The 22,456-nt window shown below is 40.1% G+C and overlaps 1 protein-coding gene across 1 annotated transcript in view; it reads left to right on the forward strand.

Moving 5' to 3' along the window:
• Nucleotides 1-13,515: 13,515 nt before the first annotated feature.
• shank1 (SH3 and multiple ankyrin repeat domains 1) overlaps nt 13,516-22,456 on the forward strand; it is a 63,040-nt gene continuing 54,099 nt past the window's right edge. The window contains exons 1-2 of the mRNA XM_039825017.1: nt 13,516-13,531; nt 16,910-17,500. Coding sequence (XP_039680951.1) covers nt 16,961-17,500 — 540 coding nt within the window. The 5' untranslated portion in view covers nt 13,516-13,531; nt 16,910-16,960. The remainder of the gene's footprint in view (nt 13,532-16,909; nt 17,501-22,456) is intronic.

Here is a 22,456-nt window from a genome sequence, read left to right on the forward strand (position 1 = left end):
TGCCTACCTTTCAAGCAAATAAATCCCTGGTCTAACTTTTCCCCATTGTTGTTCTTTCTCCAAAGTATTTTCTGTATTTTCAACTTATACATCCATCATTTTCAACCACAGAGTAACATTAGACAAACTGCTTCCTGTTTACACTAGCACGTGCATGCCCAGTGTATGCGAATGGTCATGGGAAATGCGTTGTCAGACGTGTTAATACGGGCAGAGACTAGTTCTGCTACGGAGCTAAAACGCTTGTGTGGATGGAGATCATTTTTGTTTGTATGTGTAAACGATGCCCTGCCAGGCTTTGATTCCCAGAGGGATACCCCCTCCCATTACCAGCACGCACGCACGCATACACGCACGCACGCACGCACGCACGCACACACGCACACACACACACGCACACACACACACACACACACACACACAGTATCTATAATTTATCTTTAATGCAATTGCTCTGGCACTTTCTCCTACATCGTTTCTTCAAATCATCAAATCACATCTGTCCTGTTGCAAAGTCTTTATTCATGGTAATTAGAGGCGAGGATGTTGTGGGATGGGGGTGGGGGATTAGAGGGCTTTGGCCAGACTCCTCCATACATCATGAATACACTCTCAGTTTATTAGTGCTAAGTGCGCCATTGGGGTAGAGTGGTTTTTTTTTAGTTCTCCCTACAGCCACCGCTGCATCATCAAAGTGGGGTTGCTATTTTTAGCAGCAGCAGATGCATGGTGGCAGCAGAGCAGTGCTGGCCCGGGATGATGATCAGTGTGTTTGTGTATGTGTATGTTTGTGTGTTTGTGCACAATTGAAGGCAGCAGCATAAGCATCAGTCACAGGATCTAATGCTGCTTTCAGGTCCTGTGGGAAAGACAGTAGATATGAGCTTCATACTTGAAAGCACTGTTCATATCAGCTTTCAGGTGGTAAATACAACTTAGATATTTAAGGATTGGTAATTCATACTGTTAGCTTTTAAGAGCATTAGTCTTTGATCTTTACTTCGATTTTAAAGATTATTTTTTGGAGCATTTTAAGGCCTTTATTTTCACAGGATAGATGAAGACATGAAAGGGGAGAGAGAGGGGAAATAACATGCAGCAAAGGGCCGCAGGTCAGAGTCGAACCTGAGGTTGCTGTGTTGATGAGTAAACCTCTATATATGTGCACCTGCTCTACCAACTGAGCTAACTGGCCACAACTTCAATTTTATGATTTATAAATGCTATGGTAGGTGGATTTGTGATGCAATGATTAATTTGCTGTATAAAGTTGATTCCAATGTTTCACCAACAAAGTCTCCAAAAAAACTAAATTTTAATTCTTTTTTTTTGACATCAAATGAGTTCAAACACATAAACACTTCCATGTTTTTTGCTGGAAATTCAGGATTTGTTCTCACCGTTATTCCCATAAGCGTTGAGAGCAGCATTACAGCCTGATATCCTATCGTGAGCAGCTGTCAAAGAGTATCCAACCAAAGCGAGTGTTTCACGTTCTTTTATCTGTGAGGGGCACATTTGATTCAACCAAACTGAAACGCATAAGATCTGTGTAAGGTGTAGGAGGCATTGTGCCATATATTGAATTCAAATAAATTTTTGGTTTGTATGTGATCTTGTTTGACAATGCATACTGCACTTTCAACTAGATATTTATGAAGATTTTTGTAAATCAATCTGTCCTGCTTCATATCATTTAATAAATATTATAATTTTAGATCTTTTAGTTCCATGATGTTTCAGTTATCATTCAGTAGTTTAATTCATCCATATGTTAAAATGAATGTCGAAAAGCTTGTCAAGTTCATTCCAGGATCTTTGTGGTGTTCTTGATATTTCTGCTGACGTTACTGTCACTGTGTGTGATTCGGCACTTTGTGCAAACTCAAAGTGTCAGGTTTGCTACTTTGTGACTGAAAGGTGTCAGGTACATCTCTTTGTTTTCGTCACTGAGTAAGCCCTGTCAGAAAAAAACTTCAGCTGACGGAAAATGCATTCTGCGTGGTTTAGCTTTTGACTCTACATTTCTAATGTAATGATTTGCTTTGACATTACAAAGAGTGTTTATGTGTTCCTCTCCCTCTCTTTTTCTCTCCCTGCAACCTCATTAAATACCAGTATTATATCTCAATTTGTTGCTAAAAAGAAGATAGCGCAAGAAAATAGGTAAATTTACCTTCACTGAGCTACGGTCCTCTGCTTCCATATTGAACTAAAGTCTTTTTTAAACAGTAACTGATCTGTCATCAAGATGCAATGTGTTATTTTTGGTTTTCATACTGATTCTCCCTCTCTGCCTGCCTCCTCCTCCAACAATGAACTTGTCATGGACAGACGTGTGTGTTGGTGTGGTTATCTGCCTGCTTATCTGTGTCACCTTGCACCAGCAGTAGGCAGCAGTGGGTGTGTTAAAGTTTATGGGAGATGATGAATCGGCGATGTTCGGGCCAGGGAAGGTTTGGGAGTCTTGCTGCATTAATAATGGAAGCACAGCTGGCAGAATTTATAGTAACAGTGGAAGGGGCTGTGGCTGCGTGAATGGTGGTGATATATGAGATACAGCATCCTGCCAGCTCGCCTGGACATCTGACAGTGTGAGTTCCCTCATAGGCAGTGCTGGATGTGAAATTAGCCAACGGAGGGGGGAGGATCTGATGGTGACATGTGCACAGACACACTCCCATACACATTCACGATAGCACGCTCAGACTTACAGCATGCATACATTTGTACACTATACAACACATGTCCTACTCTGATCTCTGCAAAGATCAGGTGTTTTATCAGAGGCGGAGAACAGAAAGAAGTGATGCTGATGATTCGAAGGTTGTTAAGATTGTCGGCCCTAACTATAGGAGGCGAATGAGCAGAAGAGAGAGAGAGAAGAACAAGTAGACAAAAGCTGGAAATGGAGGGAGGAATGCATGGATAGTAGCAAAAGGAGACATTGATTGGCCTACATAGCTTAGATTAAAACAGTGAACATGTGATGGCTTTCCCCTCTGTGGTTGGAGTTTGTGAAGTCTGATTGAATCTGTGGCTCACAGTCATTCGGCTCCTCTGCTTCTTTTGTTACTTATCTCTCACTTTTAGGGCAGATAATAAGAAACAGATGACAGTCGCACATCAAAAGTGGCCGAGTCCCAGTGAATTATTAAAATGAAGGACAAGGTGGTGAACCTGTTTTTGCACAAGAGAGCAGGGATGGGAGGAAATAAAGATTGTACTGTCCCATAACACGTGCCTTTTCTGTGATCAGTCAAGAAGGAAGAACTAAGATCTTTTCCTTAAGTAAAAGTAGCAATTCCAAGTAGATAAACAGTTGTTGCAATTATCAGCCACATGTACTTAAAGTATCAAAGGTAAAAGTACTTGTTTTTTCAGAAAATGGCCTCTTTAATGGTGTTGTAGTATATATATATATATATATATATATATAGTTGCCACATAAATGTAGTGGAGTAAAAAGTACAATATTTGCCTCTTTAAGGCAAGTATAAGTATAAAGTAGCATAAAATAGAAATACTCAAGTAAAACACAATTAACTTAAAGTTTAATTAAATTCAGTATTTGAGTAAATGTACTTAGCTACTTTCCACCATGCCATGTGAATGTCATTTATGAGAAAAGAGTAGAAATGTGTAGCTAAGTTGTACCAAATCTGAGTTGATATTGATTTTTTATTGTTAACTCATTGTTGATAATGAACTGGCATTTGTTTAGTCTGTATTGAAGAATCCCATCCTGAGAAACAGCTAAGTATAGAGTGGGGGGAAAGAAGTGTTTAAGTGATGTGTCTATTTGGGATGCTGAATCTATCTGAGGAAATAGATTTTCCATTCAAAAGCCTTGCAATGTGAAACCACAGACCCTCCTGGAAGAAGTGCTGATTCAGCCGCTGCTGAACCGCAGGGAGCTGAAAAAGAAAAAACTCCTCTTCCCTTGGTCAAACAATGCTTTCTCAAACCACAACAGCTTTGTCCAGTGTTTGGCCCTCTGCTCTTTTTACCTCATTACAGTGTATGAGTGAGTGTAAATCACAGCTCTCATCATGTCTCCTGGTGCTTAATATCAACCACCATATCTATCTATATATATATATATATATATATATATATATATATATATATATATATATTGTCGTTGTTGCATTGCATGCTCATTACGATCCCAGCTTTGGTCAACTCCCAGTGAATCGAGATCAAAACTTGCATTGCTACGCTGACTCTGCTGACAGTCGGTGCTTCTGACAGGACTTCAAACAACATTGTTCTAAAGAGAGAAGCAAAATAGAAATCCAGCAGGCTCTTGTGAATGTGAACCAGTGAGACACATGTAGTTGGATGGGTGATTTGCTGTTGGCCTGTAGAAAACAAAAAGGGACGACCACATGGTCAGGCTCCTATTTGGTGCCTGCAGCCATGAAACAGCATCCACCTTTAATATTTCACAGCCCCTCGTATGTTCAGGCAGTCTCCTCCCCTACAGCTACTCCCATTGTGGCTTATTTATTCATTAGCTCCCCATGCACTGCCAACTAATAGCCCCAACTTGGCCCTCAGTATGGCCCTAGATAGACGCAAGTGGGTCTGGCCACTCTGAGCCGAACCACTTCAGCTCTTCACCCAGACAAGATGAGTCTGTGTGAATTATAATATTATACTCAGCTCTCTGAAACAAGCAGCGTATGTAGCTGCTAACAGAAAACAAGTACAGATTATATGCATCCCACTGAGATCTAGTGACGATGACTAATAAAGTTGATTAATTAGCAGGCTATTTGAATGTGATCTCGGCTCTCTGGCTCCCCAGCTGATTGACTGTCTTTGTCTCTTCTATGGAGAATAGAGAAGCTTTAACAAACACTGTGGCTTCTTTACATTTCCTTCTGTCACTGGGAAATGCAGTGTAGATACACCACTTTTGGAATAACTGAATATTTCTAGGTTCAGTGCATTCAGTGACATTTTAGCTCTTAAGGTTAAAAACAAAACTATAATATTCTTTACAGTATGCTATACTATTACTGCCAAAGCTCTCCAAAATAAGATTTGTAGCTTATTGCTCTTTGTCAAAATTTGACAGCTCTTTGTGAAGAACTCAACCTTTGTTTGATCAATAGCTAAGCAAATGAGCTATCCTCTGGCTCAAGGGACATCAGCAACCTTGTAGTAACATTTGTATACAAATTATTACTGTAGGTGACCTATGCAGTCCACAAAAGGGGGAGAGAATAGAAAGCCTTAAGTCAGGTAAGAAAGATAAGTTTTTTGAAATTACTAGTGCTGATGATCATTTTTCAGATTTGACTGGTGCTGCTTCCGGCTAACATTTATTAAAACTGAGCCTAATACTCTGGAAAACATGATTTGAACAGATAATATACCCTATTAGTCACAGTGTTTGATAGCCTGAGATAAACACCATTTTGAACCACAGGGAAATTAACTACGAGGTCACTCTTACCCCTCAGGAAGAGCTCATTCAAGAGATCTTTCTTTCTTGGGTCTTTATGTAGCTTCATACACCCACTCAAATCTTCACTATAATCCAACGTTGTCTATATATGGGAAGCCCACTGGGAATTAGTTTTATTGCTATTCCGCAACATGTCTTTAAATCCTCTTCCTGTACTACTGTACCATCTCTTTTGATGCTCAAAAATCAGAGAGGCAGAATTGGATAGATGTCTTTGGGCTTATTGTCGGTGTGAAGGCTTTTTGATTTCTTGTAAGCATGAATGTGTTGGCGGGTGGTTTGCAGTTGGAGTGTTTTGGTTTTTGCTTACATTGCATACATTACAATATGGGTAAGGTAAATTTATAGTCCCACAGTAGGATGTTTGAAAGTAGGAGGCCATACATTTATGATAAATTATGGTTTTTATGAAGACTAAAGTCGCTCTGTCCATCACTTTAGTCCAGCTCCAAAACTACTGGATTGATTGTCATGACATTTTGTACATGGTGCCCAGAAGATGAATCCTAATAACTTGTGTTTCTTTTAGCAGTACCACCAACCATTTAAATGTGTCACTCCACTAGATGGATTGGCACAAAATTTGACATTCATTGTTGCCATATGATGAATCTTAAATGTAACAAATTTGGTGATACCTTAACATCATCTGTAGCACCATCTTCAGGTCAGAATTATGGATTACGGAAAACTACTGGCCCAACTTTTCATGAAACTTGGGTGGATGTTTGTAGCATTGGCCAGGGAAGAACCCATTACATTTTCAGTGGATCCAAATTCTTCACTTTGGTTCACACTGTGAGATGGCATTTGTGCTGTATTCATATGGGGCTGTGATAATCGGAAAAATAAATTCATGTGAACACCCCCTCAAGTTGAAAGGTTAACATTGTGAGATGAGAGTGCATGCCTTGGCGGAGGTCTGCGTTCTCTGAGTGCCCTTCCAGTTAAAGCAACACTAAAGAACTTTTCCCGCTTCGGTCCCCCTACAGGTTGGAAGAGGAGTTGTCCATTTCCGCTGTCGTAATGTCCTTTTATGTCTCATTCGAACTACAGATCCGCTACCTGATCTGGCAATCTTGCATAATGTAATGTAATGGACAATTCCGCTTCCAACCTGTTGCTTTAACAAATGTTTTCAGGCTAACCCATTAAACAAAGATGGGGAACATGTTAAATATTATACCTGCTTAGCATCAGCGTGTTAGCATTATCATTGTTAACATGCTGACATTAGCATTTAGCTCAAATCACTGCTGTAAAAATAGTCTCACAGAGCTGCTAGCATTGCTGTTTGTGATCCTGTTGGCATGCTGAGTGTAGATATGATAAGATGGGTGAGTGTAAGCTGCCCAGAAGGGGGATTCTGGGATACAAAATGTGCTGGTCGTCTTTTACAGTTGTCCTGGGCCTAATTCTGTGAAATTTCCATGATGAGAACACCAGTGACGCTGATATTCACCCCATCCTTTCCTCTCAAACTCAAACCAGGTTCCTTAACTGGTGCTCACCCTAGTTTATTGGCACCAGGGATGGTTACATCAGAACGTGCGTAGAACATGTGGCTTCGTTCTCCTTTGCTTGAGATCCCCTGGGTCCTTGCAGCTTAGATTGATATTTTCTGTGACGTACAGAAAACGCCTTAGTGCTGGAGGATCAAAGTTTACACACATTATTAGCCTTTATCCATCTGTATGCACAGGTTGATAGAGGATTGTGGTTGTGGGTGAGAATTATTGCGCACACACACACACACACACACACACACACACACACACACACACACACACACACACACACACACACACACACACACACACACACACACACACACACACACACACACACACACACACACACACACACACACCAAACAGGTTGTACAGAAGGTTTGTGTCCATTTGTGTGCATCAGAGTGCCATTTTGTGTGTAGATGTCAAACAAGGAGGGAAGGAAATTGGCCGTTCCAGTTTAGTGGCAGGAAAGTGGGGCGATCTGTTCTTTGGAAGTTTCCCAGTGAAATTTCCTGGGGACCAAGACACTGAAAATATCTCTCTATATCCACGCAATGTCCTACATACTGTAAAAGAGAGGGTGAACCAGAGAGGAGAGAGTGTGAGGCAGTGAGAGAGCACATGAAGATAGTTTGGGAGAGATAAAAAGAGAGAGGGAGGGAGGTTAAATGTCACTGTGCTGGTGGGATATCAGTCGTTTGCTGGCATCAAACAGATAGATGGATTGAAGCTTAGTAGAACCAGGTCAAGAATCCAGCAAGTCACCCAGCAAAGTTACCTCATTTTCCTTCTCACTTCTGTGATATTAAAACCCCTTTAAGTAGAAGTAGAAATGCTGTTTCTTAACCCCATTTCCCTCTGCAGGATTTTTAAACAGGATTTATTTGGATTACATTTACACCTGGAAACTGTGTGTTAACAAACAAACATTAAATCCATCTTTCCCTTGCCAAAACACAGATTTGCTAAACATGCCACTTCCTCCTGAGCTTTGCGTCTTTTAAAACAGATGTTAAATGGCTCATCTCATTTATTCCCTATTCATGAATATCTTAACATTTCAAGTGTGTTACCACCCGAGCCGCCAGCCACCTGTTTCATTTGCTGATTTGAGTGCATGTTCGGTACATTTACAACTGGAGTTCACAATTTACTACAAATGATTACAATACAATAATGCACAATGCATGTTAATAGAAAGTAAAACATTTTAGTATGGCCAAAAATAAGCTAGTGGTGATGTGTCTTTCCTTTCTAGGTCAGGGTTAATCCCAGGACGAATCTGATGGATGAGCTCCAGGTGTTTATAGGGACACAATAGACAATTAAACAAATCCATGAGAACCATGTGTATCCTATATAGAGTTTTACAGTCAACAGAGCAACAATGAATGCCCAAAATGCTGTGTCACATGCTGTAAAAGACTGCAGATGATTAAGATTCAGATATAGCTACATAACACCATATCAACACATCATAAAAAGCAAGGAAATAGCCTTTGGGTTGCATAACACACTACTGTGTCTTAAAGTGATGGTTCGGAGTAATTTCACCCTAGGGTCCTTTGCACTATGACCTCGAGCCAAACACCCCCCCAGAAGCTTTTTTCACCTGGGTCGAACATTGGGAGAGTTAGCGTACAGTAGCGTTATCAGATGAATAGCTTAGCGCTGGGGCTAATGGACCCACGTTTGTATCTCGTAACTTACCCCACTAATAAGGCCCGAAATTATACCAAATTTCTACACTAGTACAAATAGGTTATGCACTCATAAAACAATGGATTGGAAAGTTTGTAAGTATACCAGAAGTTTATGAACACTTGCCTGCTCTCTTCTGCTAGCTGCTGCTGCAAAAAGAGATACAACAAAAATATTTATTAATTTAACTTTTTTTTTTAAGTAAGTGCTGTAGTATAACTAGCAGGAGACAAGTAATAATTGAGGTAAGTTTGGAGACATTACCTTATTTAATCATTAAATTAATAAATATTTTTGTTGTATCTCTTTTCGGTGTTGTAATTTGTAGACGTGACTAAGCGCTCTTACTACCGGTAACAGTAGCAGCAGCAGCAACAGCAGAGAGCAGAAGTCAACAGGCAAGTGCTATTTACATAAACTTCTGGTGTACTTACAAACTTTCCAATCCATTGTTTTATGAGTGCATAACCTATTTGTACTAGTGTAGAAGCTTGGTATCATTTCGGGCAAATATTAGTGGGGTAACTTACGAGATACAAACGTGGGTCCATTAGCCCCTGCGCTAAGCTATTCAGCTGATAACGCTACTGTACGCTAACTCTCCCAATGTTCGACCCAGGTGAAAAAAGCTTCTGGGGGGGTGTTTGGCTCGAGGTCATGGTGCAAAGGACCCTAGGGTGAAATTACTCCGAACCATCACTTTAAATCTGAGACTCAAAAACAAACACTATTGAAAGCGACACAGCCGACAGAACAGATACATATTAAAGCTGTCAGATGTTTGTGAGCGTACCAGCGAAATGAATTAAGTTTTCCATTTTCTAATGTCCATTAATTTACCAATCTGTATAGCTTAGCATGCATATTAGGTTTAGGAGATTTACCCTGCCCCTCTTTCAAGGAACAGTATGACATTTTCAGACATCATTGCTGATGTGAAAGGTGTCACATTGAAGATGATGTCACGGCAGTTTCACGCAGCATCACTATGGCAATCAACTGAGAATATTGCCTACACTAAGGGGATACTTCCTGCAGTGGAAAACAAAATAGAAAAAAGCACCTGGTACCAAAACTGAGTTTCACCTATCAGCAGCTCAGTCAAGTTTGATGAGATGTGTGTGTTTTTGAAGATTTTCCAGATGTTTTTGTCCTTTTTTTCAACATTTTTGAAGCTCTTTTCAACGTTATTTCATCAATTATTTTCTTTAAATGCTATAAAATTGAATAAAACACCCAAATTCAATGAAAGTAGTGAACTGATCATTTATTTTACTTGTGAAGAGCGTTGAGGGGAACCATCCACGTTATTTCTTTTTGACAATTTGTTTGAAAGAAAACCAAAATTTCTGATATAGAAACCTTTTGAAAAGGGGTCAAATTTGACCCGAGGACAACAGGAGGGTTAATATAGTTTTAAGTTGCCAAGCTGACTGAAAGTATGACCTGAAACTGAAACAGTTATCCAAGGAGAATGACAGAGAATGAGCGAGAGATAAAGATTTATGACAGAGACATATGAAGCGGAGAAGATGATTATCACTTGTTGGCATAGGGCAATATCTAATCGCTCCATCGCCCTCGTCATCTTCACTCAGAAAGACACACATGAGCTCACACACACTCAGCATTCATTATGACAGTCTTTTATGTGTGAGTCATGACTTTTCTCTCGGGAACTGATAATCACTTTCTCTCATAATTTTCCCTCTGTCCTGACCTGTTCCAGCTTAATTGACGATAAGTGATTCTCTCAAAAGTTTGGATTCAGCCTTTTAACTCTGTTTTCATTTTCTCTGCTGCCTGGATCCACAAAGGATTAGCCAATATTTGGCTAATATAGCCTTGGAAAAAATATGAATAGATAACTTAGAATGTGTGACAAACCGGTCTGTCACACCAGCCATATTCAGAGGGCTGGTGATCATTGTGTGGTGTGGGTGGAATTTACTCAATAGCTTCAAAGTGTCAGTCAGTAAAAGCTGCAATGAAAGCAACTTCTACCTGCTTTAAGGAGCTTCTCGCCATAAAATAAATTTCATTATGACTTCAGGGGAGTGTTATAGCAGCCTGTGAGGGTCTAAATGCTCTTTCGGAGTCTTTTCTACAAATTCTACAAGAAAGAGGGACTCCTTTAAACCTTTTGGCATGAAAATATGGAAAAAGGCCAAATCTAAATACAATGACTATCAATATTAGCTCTGGCTTTTGGCAGCTTCAACCAAACATTTTTTGCTGGTGGTATCGTGGTTCAAGCCCAGATTCATCATCTCTGCCTACTCTCTGCTCTCCACCATCTCCAACTCTGATTCCACAGCCACCTTTCACATTCAATTCCTTTCCTCGTTGTTCTCTTTCAATGTTCTTTTGTTTCCCTGCTCCATCACAATATCGCTGCTGTTTTTGTTCTTTTCTATCCTCCCTCTCCTGTCTCTTACTGTACTATCACTCTCTCTAATCCATCCATGCGTGTCATTTTCTTGTATCTCTGGCACCTTTCCCTTATAATGTGCTCCTCTCTCCCCTTAACTCCCCTCCTCACATTTTTAGCCATGCTATGTCGGTCTGTTGGTCGGCCGTTTACCACTTCGGTCCCGACTGAAACATCTCGATAACTATTGGATGGATTGACATGACATTTTGTAGATACATTCGTGGTCCCCAGAGGACACATCCTATTGTTCATTCTCTCATTTTTCCGTCATCGTGAGGTTGACATTTGTGGCTCAGAGGGACATATCTTGACCAAATACCTGCTAAACCAATGACATTCCCACCAGCCTCAGTTGTAATTTGTGATTACTGCTAATTAGCAAATGATACCATGCTAAGATGCTAAATATAAGATCTGTTACCATTACGCTTTGATTCTTGTTTGCAATTTGCTTCTTCTCCCCTTTGTTAAAGCACTTGTATTTTCATTTCCTTCCTTTCTTTTTATCCTCTTCTTCATGTCTGTTACTGTTGTCTTTTTCTCTCTCTAATAACACCCCCTTACCTGACTGCTTCCCCCTTTGTCCTCTTCCCTCTCCTTCCTCTCTAGCTTCCCCTATCTTTGATAAGTCAGCACTATGCAAAAATATGGATTGTTCACTTCCATTTATTATCATATCTGCTTTAGGTACCCCTCTCTGGTTAGTCAACTTTCTGACAAGATTGTACGGACGTTGCTTCTTTCTCCCTCTCCCCCTCTTTGTCTTTGTCTTTGTGCCCTTGTCTCTTTTATTAATCAATTTCGTCCAACAATTTGTTTTCCATCCCTCTTCTCCTCCCCTGTCGTCTATTCTTTCTCTTTAGTCTGACAAGCTTGCTTTAAAGGTGCCGTAGGTATGATTGCAAAGATCCAGGACTTAGCCAACAAATTTAAACATCGACAACTTCTCAGTCCCTTCCCCCTTTCCGCTAAAGCCCAAAACAGTCTCCTAAGCCCCTCCCCCCACAAGGGAGAATAAATGTTTGTGCATGAGCATTGATTGACACGCAGTTAGACACCTCCTCTGGCCCTGATTGGTGCATCTGAACAGGGAGCTGTGGATTTTTTGCAAATTGCACTTGAGTTCTACTCAAACTTAGGGTCAGTTTCAGCAAATATGACAGAAAGTTAGTTTTATAATTCTTACCTACTGCACCTTTAATTTGGTTGTTATTCTTAAATTCCTCCAACACTCCTCTAAATTGTCAGAAACAGCTTTATATAAAGGGCCACATTCATTTTTATTTACATTTAAGACAGGCTTTTCAGGGCTCCAGAACACGACCAAATGGTCGCATTTTGAGACCAAAATTTGAGTGTGCGACTGAATTTTACATCCAGTTGCACATGTGCGACCAGTAAATTTGCCCCCTTTTTTTACACGGTAAACGTCGAAATTTCGGTACGGATAAAGTGGTTTCAAATGTGGTTACAGTTTTTCATAACTTCACGCAGACAGTGTTTGCTGCGATATGATATTAATGGTGAGCCGAAAGCGGTCGCGGTGCGGTTGACGTTTCACTTCCTCGGCGACGAGCAGGCACAACAGTGGTTTCTATGCCCTGGTTACTGACTGACAGGCTGAGGTTGTAAGGCAAGGCAACTTTATTTCTACAGAACCTTTCAGCAACAAGGCAATTCAAAGAGCTTTACATGAAACATTAAAGAGCAATTAAAAACGGTCATGATGAAAATAAAAAAAAATTATATACAAATACAATAATAAAAAAAATATATATATACAGTATATTTTTTTTACTGGCATGACAGAGATGGGGCTGTCAGTTTACTTTCTATGTTGGATCTTCAAAAGTGACACTGAATTTGAAACAGCACATTGTAATTTCTGCATCTATTATCAAAGTATTTTTTAATAAGACAGTGGAAATTAGTAGAAATGTGAATATTTGGTTAGCATGTTGATTTACGGTGTGTGCCCCTAACATTTTCAATTGCTCCTAGTGAAAAAAGTTAGCCTGGAGCCCTGCTTTTAACCTTTTCCGAAGCTTTAAAGCGCCCATATTATGCTCATTTTCAGGTTCATAACTGTATTTTAAGGTTGTACCAGAATAGGTTTACATGGTTTAATTTTCCAAAAACACTATATTTTTGTTGTACTGCACAGCTCTCTCTCACTGCTGCAGATCCTATTTTCACCTGGTTTCTGTTTTAGCTACAGAGTGAGACCTCTTTTCATCTTCTTCTTCTGTACTATCTTTGATTGTACTCGCACATGCTCAGTAGTTCAGATGTAGAGCATGTCAGCTAGCTAACTCTAGAGACAGTAAAAGAAAGCCTGTTTCTCCAACTTTGGTCAGTTACAAGGCAGGATTAGCTGGGAGACTTCTAAATGAGGGCGCACATGTAAGTAGTTCTTTTGTAGATTATGGTGAACTTGTGTGTGTTGTAGCAGTGCTTTGCTATTGAGAACGACGTAGCATGCTAGCGTTAGCATTAGCGTTAGCATGCTAATGCTAACTGTTAGCATGCTAACAAGCTAACGGTTGTGGTTAGCCAGCTCATTTCGGACTGTGACGTCACGCCGATTTTGAACAGCTCACTAGGAGACTGAAGGCAGGACACATTCAGAAACTGTATCTCACTCAAAACAGCATGGATGGATTTTTTTCAAAGTTTGTATGTGTGTGGAAGCACCAGAGACACAAAAGAACACCCCAAATCCCAGAAAAAGTGATTTTTTCATAATATGGGCACTTTAAAAATACACTTTATCTAGCTGTAGAAACTTTATAACAAGAGCCCAGTTCATACTAATTTATGTTAACATTTACTCAAGTACTGGTATAATTTTAGTTACTTCCATTTTATGCAACTTTATACTTGACATATACTGCACTTTTTGCTCCGCTACATTTATCTTATGGCTGAAGTTACTATTCACTATTTACACATAAATACTTTACAACCAAAACATAGATTGAGATTATAAAATAATATTGATTTGGATATAACAACCCAAGACACAGTGCACATGCAGTAGTAAAAGTACAATTTATGCCACTTACAGGTTAATGCGTCAATAATGATAAATAATACTCTATTACAAAGTAATAATAATGATTCATCATTTGTGCTTGGTTGTCAAGTGTTACAAGTATGTGTCCTCTGAGATGCTTGTCTGTATTAGTGGGTGATGCAATCTGAATGTTGTGTCTGTTAAACTTCTACAGTTTGTTGCACTTTGTCTGCCATCTCCATCTTTCTTCATGACTCTGAACAGGAGTTTGCCTGCTAGGTTTTCAAAAGTTGTAGGCTGAAATGCTGCCAGAGAGTCAGTATTCGTCACAACTACTCATGCACTCACAGAGTGTGTGTGTTTTTGTGAGAAGTGAGGGGAAATTAAAGAGACAGAGAGAGAAGACACATAATTTCTGAACACAAATAAATAATCTTTTGTTTTTATTAGATCAGGTGAAGAATTGTGGTAAGAATTCCAATTTTCTGTAAAGCAATTTAATTTATTTTAGGTATTGCCTCCAAATGGCTCAAACTACTGTACGTATATACTATATTGCGCCCCTGGAATCCAATAAATGATACGTTATTCAAGAACATTCTTGGAGCAAGTTGCATGATAGAAAGTTGTAATGATCTCTCCTTACGGAAATGCTTTTATTTTTCATGTGGAATAAGATGTGAGACATGAAAGGGATATTCTTTGCCATCTGCTAGGTCCTGTTGTCCACTTTTTCTTTTTCATTTTCTTGTGGCATTTCTTCATTCGTTATTCTCCCTTCATGTTTCTTGTCTAACGGGAAACTGGTAATTTGTCCCATGAGGAAAGTCTTGACATTCTGTGAACACTCCCTCCCCCCCTTTACAACATGGCTCTGATTCCGCTATGTCTTCTAGCTGCCTCATCACAAGCAGACACGCACACACACACACACACTCACACACACACACACACACACACACACACACACACACGCACGCACGCACGCACGCACGCACACACACACACACACACACACACACACACACACACACACACACACACCATTTACAATTTAAAGTTGGCTCATTATTCTGTACTATATATTCATTGAAGTAAAATGAAAACAAACAGCTACTCAATATGGATTTTGTTTCTGGATGAATGTTTAGATGAGAAACTTTCAATTGAAATTTTGTTTTATACAGTTTTGTGTTTGCATAGTGTTCAGATCATGGGTGCAATCAGTGTTAAAAAAAAGTAGACTATTTAATAAATGTAATGGAGTAGAACTATAAACTAGCACTTCAAGTAGAAATGCCTAAAACTTGTACTTCAGCTTCACTCTTGTTACTTTCAGATCAAGTGTGTATTTGAGGTCTCTACAGTCCTCTGGTGTGAATTTAAGCCCTGTCTCTTTGCCGTTTGTTATTCTGCTCTTTGGTTCTGTGTGGAGCTGTCCAGAATGTAGTGGTGCTGAAAATCCTGAAACAGCAAGCAGAGCCAACCAGGAGCCACCAGGGACAGATCTGTTATCTTGCTCAGCTTGTACTTGAATGCAGCACTGCATCACTGATGCTCTAAAGTGGCCTCTTGGCTCTCTCAGGGGTGATGGCAAGAGCATAAGAGTGTATAGTTTATCACATGAAGAGCTGTTGTCCATTAAGAGTGTCTGCATAGAAGATGTGCAGTGATGAATAGTCTGCTGTGTATAGTTAGACCAATATATCAGCTACTGAGGGCCATGTTGGCTTTTTCACACAGGAACTGAACTCATTTAAATTGTTGATTGTACTCAGCAGCTTTATTGTAACAATATTTAAAGTCTGAGATCCTTGTTGATTAAAACCAACAATACATAATATACAATACAATATGCTGGACAAACCACTGTTGGGTTTTCTATTTTAGAGCTTTACCAGTGTTGAGGTTAGGTTTGTCCTGATGGAAGTGCTAAAAGAAAGGTTATGGCATCATTCAAATCAAAAGGTTTTCCTTCAAGGAGAAACCTGCTTATTTTATAATGACATTATGTTGCAAAGTTGAAGTATTTGGCTGAAGAGAGCTTTCGAAGTATCCAAAATGTAAAGAGTCAATTTCCAGATGTGCTCAATGAAAGTCATGGAAATCCTTGTCAAACTGATTTTGATATTTCTTGTGTAAATGGTATGACATTTTTTGCCTGATGGTTGTGCTAAGCTATAGGTCAGGATGTCACCAAAACACAACAATTTATCCTTTGGGTACTTACCAAATTTCATGACAGCCCATGATGGTAATTGCCACAAATTGTGGACATACAAATAGAAAGATGGACAGAGAGACCAGTTGATATCATTATTATTGGGTCTCTCTGCTAACTGTTAGTCTAGTGTCTTTTATATCTACAGAGGAATTACTTCTTCAAAGGTTTTATTCTCAAGGTTACGATGTGGGCCCTCAATAATACTACTCTTCACAGTTGTACACAGTGCTAACTTACACACTGTTCTGCAAATCTTGAGTTTAACAGCACATGCAGGATGTCTGAAAGTCTGGTGAGAGTCTGGAAGCTGAAAATAAACAGCACACATCTTTTATACATGGTTCTTTTATACATGAGGTGTGAATAGTATGTCATCATGCAGTGAGGGTTAGAAGTACTACTGTCTCTAAGTGCAGCAGTCACTTGAGTGTGGTGGTATGGAGGTCTGGTCAGAGAATAAACTTACTCCTTATAAACTTTTTCTGTAGTTTTTCTTTGTCTCGGTTTTGATCAAGTCTTCTCTTCCCTCCCCACATTGCAGTGTCTCTCTGGGAATGATGGTGTTGCCACTTGTGCCGCCCTCTCTGTCGCCATGACGATGCCATTCAGCCCCCTGTCCAGCGACGAGGAGCAACAAAGGATGCTGGGAAACAATCGACATCTCTATCCAGGGGCAGAGGACGAGGAAGAAGAGGAAGAGGAAGAAATGGAAGAAGAGGAGCGTGATGAGGACCAGGAGGAGGAGGAGGAGAACGGCGAGCTGGAGGGGGAAGAGGAAGACGATGAAGAGGAGACGGTGGAGGAGGTCAGGCGAGGAGGCCTGTCGCGGGGGGGCAGGGGTGAGGGACACAGGCAGTCCGGTAAACTGTCCGGAAGACCCACCGGGGACAGACAGGTCCGTTCAGGGAACCCTGGACATACCACAAACCCCTATTCGTCCAATCCTGGACCCACTCACCAACAGCCAGCCAATCACATACAGCAGCAGCAGCAGCAGCAGCAGCAGCAGCAGCAGCAGCAGCAGCAGCAGCAGCGGAGGCTGAAGGAGCGCAGCACAGGCACTGTGCCATCTGAGGACACCCACATTGCCATGATGGTGTTTCGCATCGGTATCCCAGACATAAAGCAAACGGTCAGTGCTGTCACCGCACACACCCCCAAAATCTGCCAACATCATGGCAACAATCCCTGATAAATTCACAAACACAAAGGGCCTCAATCCCAACTCAGTTTTTTTTTAAACACATTCATGATCAGTTAAATCTGTTTTTGCTATCAGTTTCACTACTAATGAAAGCCATTTGTATTTCATATAAGTGCATACATGCCTGTATACTCGTCAAGATCTGTCTAGTTTTTGCTGTTTATTCTAAAACACACCATATGCAGTATAGCTTGCATCAGTTGGCGTTGTCTTTAAAGACATAGTTTTAATTTTTGTGAATATGCTTTTTTGCTTTCTGGCTGAGAGTAAGATGAGAAGATAATAAGGCCAGAGCCAGCACCCAGTTAGCATAGCATAGCTTAGCTTAGCTTAGCACAAAGAGTGCAAACAGGGGGAAACAGGCTCTGTCCAAAGGTAACAAAATCCGCCTACAAGCACCTCTAAATTCACACGTTGTATCTTATCTTTCGTATTTATACTGTATAAAAACCAAAGTGTAAAACATCCTAAATTTCCTTTCACATATATTATGTTAAAACATGCCTGAAGTGCTCAGGGGCCTCTGTCATTTTTGTGACCCTGCACAGGATGATTGGCTATGAAAAATGGATGAATGGATAGATTATTTTGTTAGAGCCTTGCTCAGAAGTCTGCCTGAAAAACTGAAGGAATAGCTTTCACTTTCACTTTAGAGATGTCACAACAATGAAGCCTTTCTGACACTTTGAAAAGGAGTGGGTGTTTATGCCTCCATACTGACATCGTGCAGTATGGACTCTGGGACTTGGAGGAGTGTTGTTTGGTAGGATGGAGCTATGTTCTGTGTCTGTGCCCTGTGGCACATCATTTGATAATCTGACCATGAGTGTATGACAGTATGTGTGGTCAGGTCAGTCGAAACCTGCTTTGTGCAGTGCTCCAGAAACACTGCAAGTCTCCAAAGATTGGGCGTATTACATTAATTAGATTCACTTTCTTTTTCTTACTCTCTCTCTCTCTCTCTCTCTCTCTCTCTCTCTCACACTGCATCACCAATGGAAAACTGAGCGAAGCGCGAATACTTGTCAGCAAAGTGACTGATCTGAGAGGGTGAAAGAGGCTTTCAAGGTGACCCAGCTTTAGAGAGAAAGAGAGAGACAGAGCCAACGCGCATACAAGCACAATCACGATGAGAATATGTGGGCAAAAATTTGATTTTAAAAACCCTACAAGCCAGAAAAGATTTAGAGAGAGTCAAAGAGAGGGTAGTTGAAGTGAATAGAGGAGGCTACAAGAGGGGGGCTCTGGTTTAATGTCACCAAAAAGCTTCTAAAAGGTGCTATAAAGCATGCTGTGAAAAGCCCTTTTTGGTGTGACTGGTTTTAAGAGGGCTATCCAGAATCATGATCCGCCATCGCTCTCAATTTCCCAGATGCAGACTTATTAAATCAGTGCGAAAACTTCTATCAGAAGTGTGTCTAAATCGGCTTCACTGGCTGGAGATTCAGCTGCCACCATGTACAGTGCGCTGTTCTCCCACTCTTGAAAAATTAGGCAGTTGCTAGACGCCAGACACGTCTTTTTTTCCCTCTGTGTTTTTCTGATGAGTGAATCATCAGTAGTAACTCAATTATTCTGATAATTGAATTATGAAGTGCAGGGGATGCAAGGGACTGAGGCTGCATCCAAGTGTGTTTTTTTTTGTGCAGAAGAGAAAAAAAAACAGACTAAGAAGAGGAAAAGGAAAAAATAGAGAAGAGAGTTTGCTCATTGCCAGATTAAAGCTGAACCAGACGGCCTTTGTGTTCAACAAACAGAAGGCCGTTGGTTTTCCTCAGACATTAGCGGCTTGTCCTCTGTTCTCTTTCTCCTATAAGGATCCGAGGCTTCTGTGATGTGTCTGCTTTATAAATCATCAGCAAGAATGAAACTGCAAATTAAATAAATGTATTTTTTGAGTGCCAGTTTGTTTGCGTGTCCATATTTTATATTTACCATCCCAGTGCACTATAAATGCATCGCTCAACGCTTCTTCCTCCCTCTTGCTGCTGTGTGATTTATTATTGATCTGTGCATGGGTGTTTTCAGCAGTGTGTGTGTGTGTGTGTGTGTGTGTGGATACACAAGTGTGTTTGATTCAGTGTTTTTAAAGCCAACCATAAATAGTTCACCACTCCCTATTTATTCTAACAAATAGACATCAAAATTTGATTGTAAAAAAAAAATGGATAAATGGGATCGCTTGGGAAGAGAATGCTCACTCAAGCTCAGGGTCAAAACCTCAGAAATTGCATGACAGTCACATGAAGACACATTACAGATAGATAGAGGTAGAATGTGCAACAAAGACGTGGGTGGTTGGACGTAGAGGGGGAAAGAGGTGGAGACAGAGTAGATCAAACTACAAATAAGAACATAGAGATAAAGGTAAGTGGAGGGAGACAGATTAATGTAGAAAGAAGGTAGCTGAGAAAGGCAGGTAAAAGACATAAGAGTAGATTTAAGAAGACAAAGTTAGATAGAACGGGATCCAGATGGATAAAGTTAAGCAGACAGAAATAAATAAAGGTGGAATGATATTTTAGTATAGTTTAGATGGTACCTTCAAAATTGTAAATATTTCCTGTTTAAAATAAGTGTCTTATAATAAGTACTGTGCTAAATATTAATTGGAATATGTGTATCTCGTAGACATTTACAGTAGAGACAGTATTCATCCCTTAAAATAAATGTGTAAGATTTGTCAAATTTGCTTATGTGCTTTGTCAGGAAGAGTAACACAAACAAAATCAAGGCCCCCTTGGTCTTTCCCTGCTCATCATCTATCTATAAATTGCAGGAACGTCTGCCTGTCTGTCTGTCTGTCTGTCTGTGTGGGTGTATGCGCATATCTCTTGAACCGTTAGTCTGATGGATTTCAAACTTCACAGGTGTCTTGCTACGGGCACGAGTAAGTGCAGTGCCAAGTCTGACGTTGTTTGGATTAGAAATGCAAAAGATATCGTTAAATATATATCGTAAAAGAAGCACACATTGGCTTTTGCTGCTCTAGCCGCTCCCCTTCACACTGCATGCACACTGACTGAGCACTAAACCTGTTTGAGTCAGATCTTTCACCCAACTCTTTAAATTAACTAATGAGTCCTCATACTAAACGAGACAACACCGTCTCTCTCTCTCTCTCTCTCTCTCTCTCTCTCTCTCTCTCTCTATCTCTTCTCTATAAAAACACACACACACACACACACACACACAAAAACACACACACACACACACACACACACACACACACACAAACAGTCCAGTTCTGGTGGCGATTAATGCATATGTGCTGATTTATGGAAATAACAGGCCAGGTGGGTAGCGCACTGCCATGAGTCCATGACGCTAATGTCTGATTACTCCACATTTTCATTGTGATTTTGTGATTACATTCTGAATCTGCAACGTTCTCTGTCAGGTAAATCAGTAAGTTAGTAGTAGGGTATACAGGGGAGTTGCATTTGAAGTGGTTTGGGGTCCTTCTGTAAGTATTTTGGGGTGCAATTTGGTTTTGAAGAATTCTACAAGCAGCAATACCATAGGCCAAGCAATTGGCCCGTTCCAAACAGGCACATTTTCAACGGGCACTGCACTAGTTATGAAATAAAATAAAAATACCACATTATTGAAGAAGATAGTCATCGTGGGAGGACACATTCACCTTTCTCTCTTCTTCTTTCCTTCTTTTAACAGGAAAGATGTTTATGCAAATCTTTTTTATCTTTGTGAGTAGCAAGGAGGTGGAAATGAAATAATGAAAATGTATTTTTTTAAATTCAATTCTCAGGTTTTTGACTCAAAACTAAAATAATAATAAAATGTCAGAATCTTTAAATGTTCTCAAGTATACACTTTGTTTGTTATAATGTCTCTATTTGTGGACCCTCAAGATTGCAAGAATACTGGCTGGCAGATGTACACTGACGGAGAAATATATATTTTTTCACAAAGAAGTGGCAATAATGAGCCAATTTGTGTTCTAACTGTACAGTATTTTAAATATATTTTTCTTCTGATCTTTTTTAATCTCTTATATTTTTCTTCTTCGCTCTACATGTGTGAGTTGAGTAGTTACATGAACTCACTCACTCAGACATATAAACATTGACATATGAAAGCACTAAAACATGACCCTATAGACTTCCTGCCAAGATGCACTCACTCAGTTCATGAGGCCATGAGAGACCATCACTCTGACATTTACTGTCTCACTCACTCACTCACTCACTCACTCACTCACTCACTCACTCACTCACTCACTCACTCACTCACTCACTCACTCACTCACTCACTCACTCACTCACTCACTCACTCACTCACTCACTCACTCACTCACTCTCTTCCTGTCCTGACTCAACCTCCTCAGGCCATTTTTTGGTTCATCTCCTGTCCTCCTTCTCCTTCTCTCACTGGTGTTGAGTAATATCACTTTGCACTCCCAGTACATCAGGTCTGTTCTACATGTCAGCTAATTCACCCTCAATAAACTATAATTGCTTGTTAGCTGTGTTGTAATGAGACAAGGGAGTGACTGTAGCACGCAAATGCAAATGTTATGAATTGAGGGAGGAGTGACGTAAGAGCACTCACATGCCGTAATGCAGACTACACATAAACACACAAACACTGTCAATTAGTGTCAATTAGTTTTTGCTAAATATAAATCTATATGGTCTATGTCAGAGGTTCACCAATCAGTGTTGTCTTGAAATGATCCAATTTGATGCAGTTAAATTATAGATTTACCTTCGCCAGTTGACTTTGATATGGCAATTTATGTTATGGTTCCAGTGACTGCTGCACATCAGGCCGCATTTATACTTAAAGGAGCAGTGTGTAGGATTAAGTGTGAACTATTGGCAGAAATGATATATAATATTCATAAACATGTTTTCATTACTT

This window comes from Perca fluviatilis, chromosome 15 (genome assembly GCF_010015445.1).
Source record: "Perca fluviatilis chromosome 15, GENO_Pfluv_1.0, whole genome shotgun sequence".
Taxonomy (NCBI): domain Eukaryota; kingdom Metazoa; phylum Chordata; class Actinopteri; order Perciformes; family Percidae; genus Perca; species Perca fluviatilis.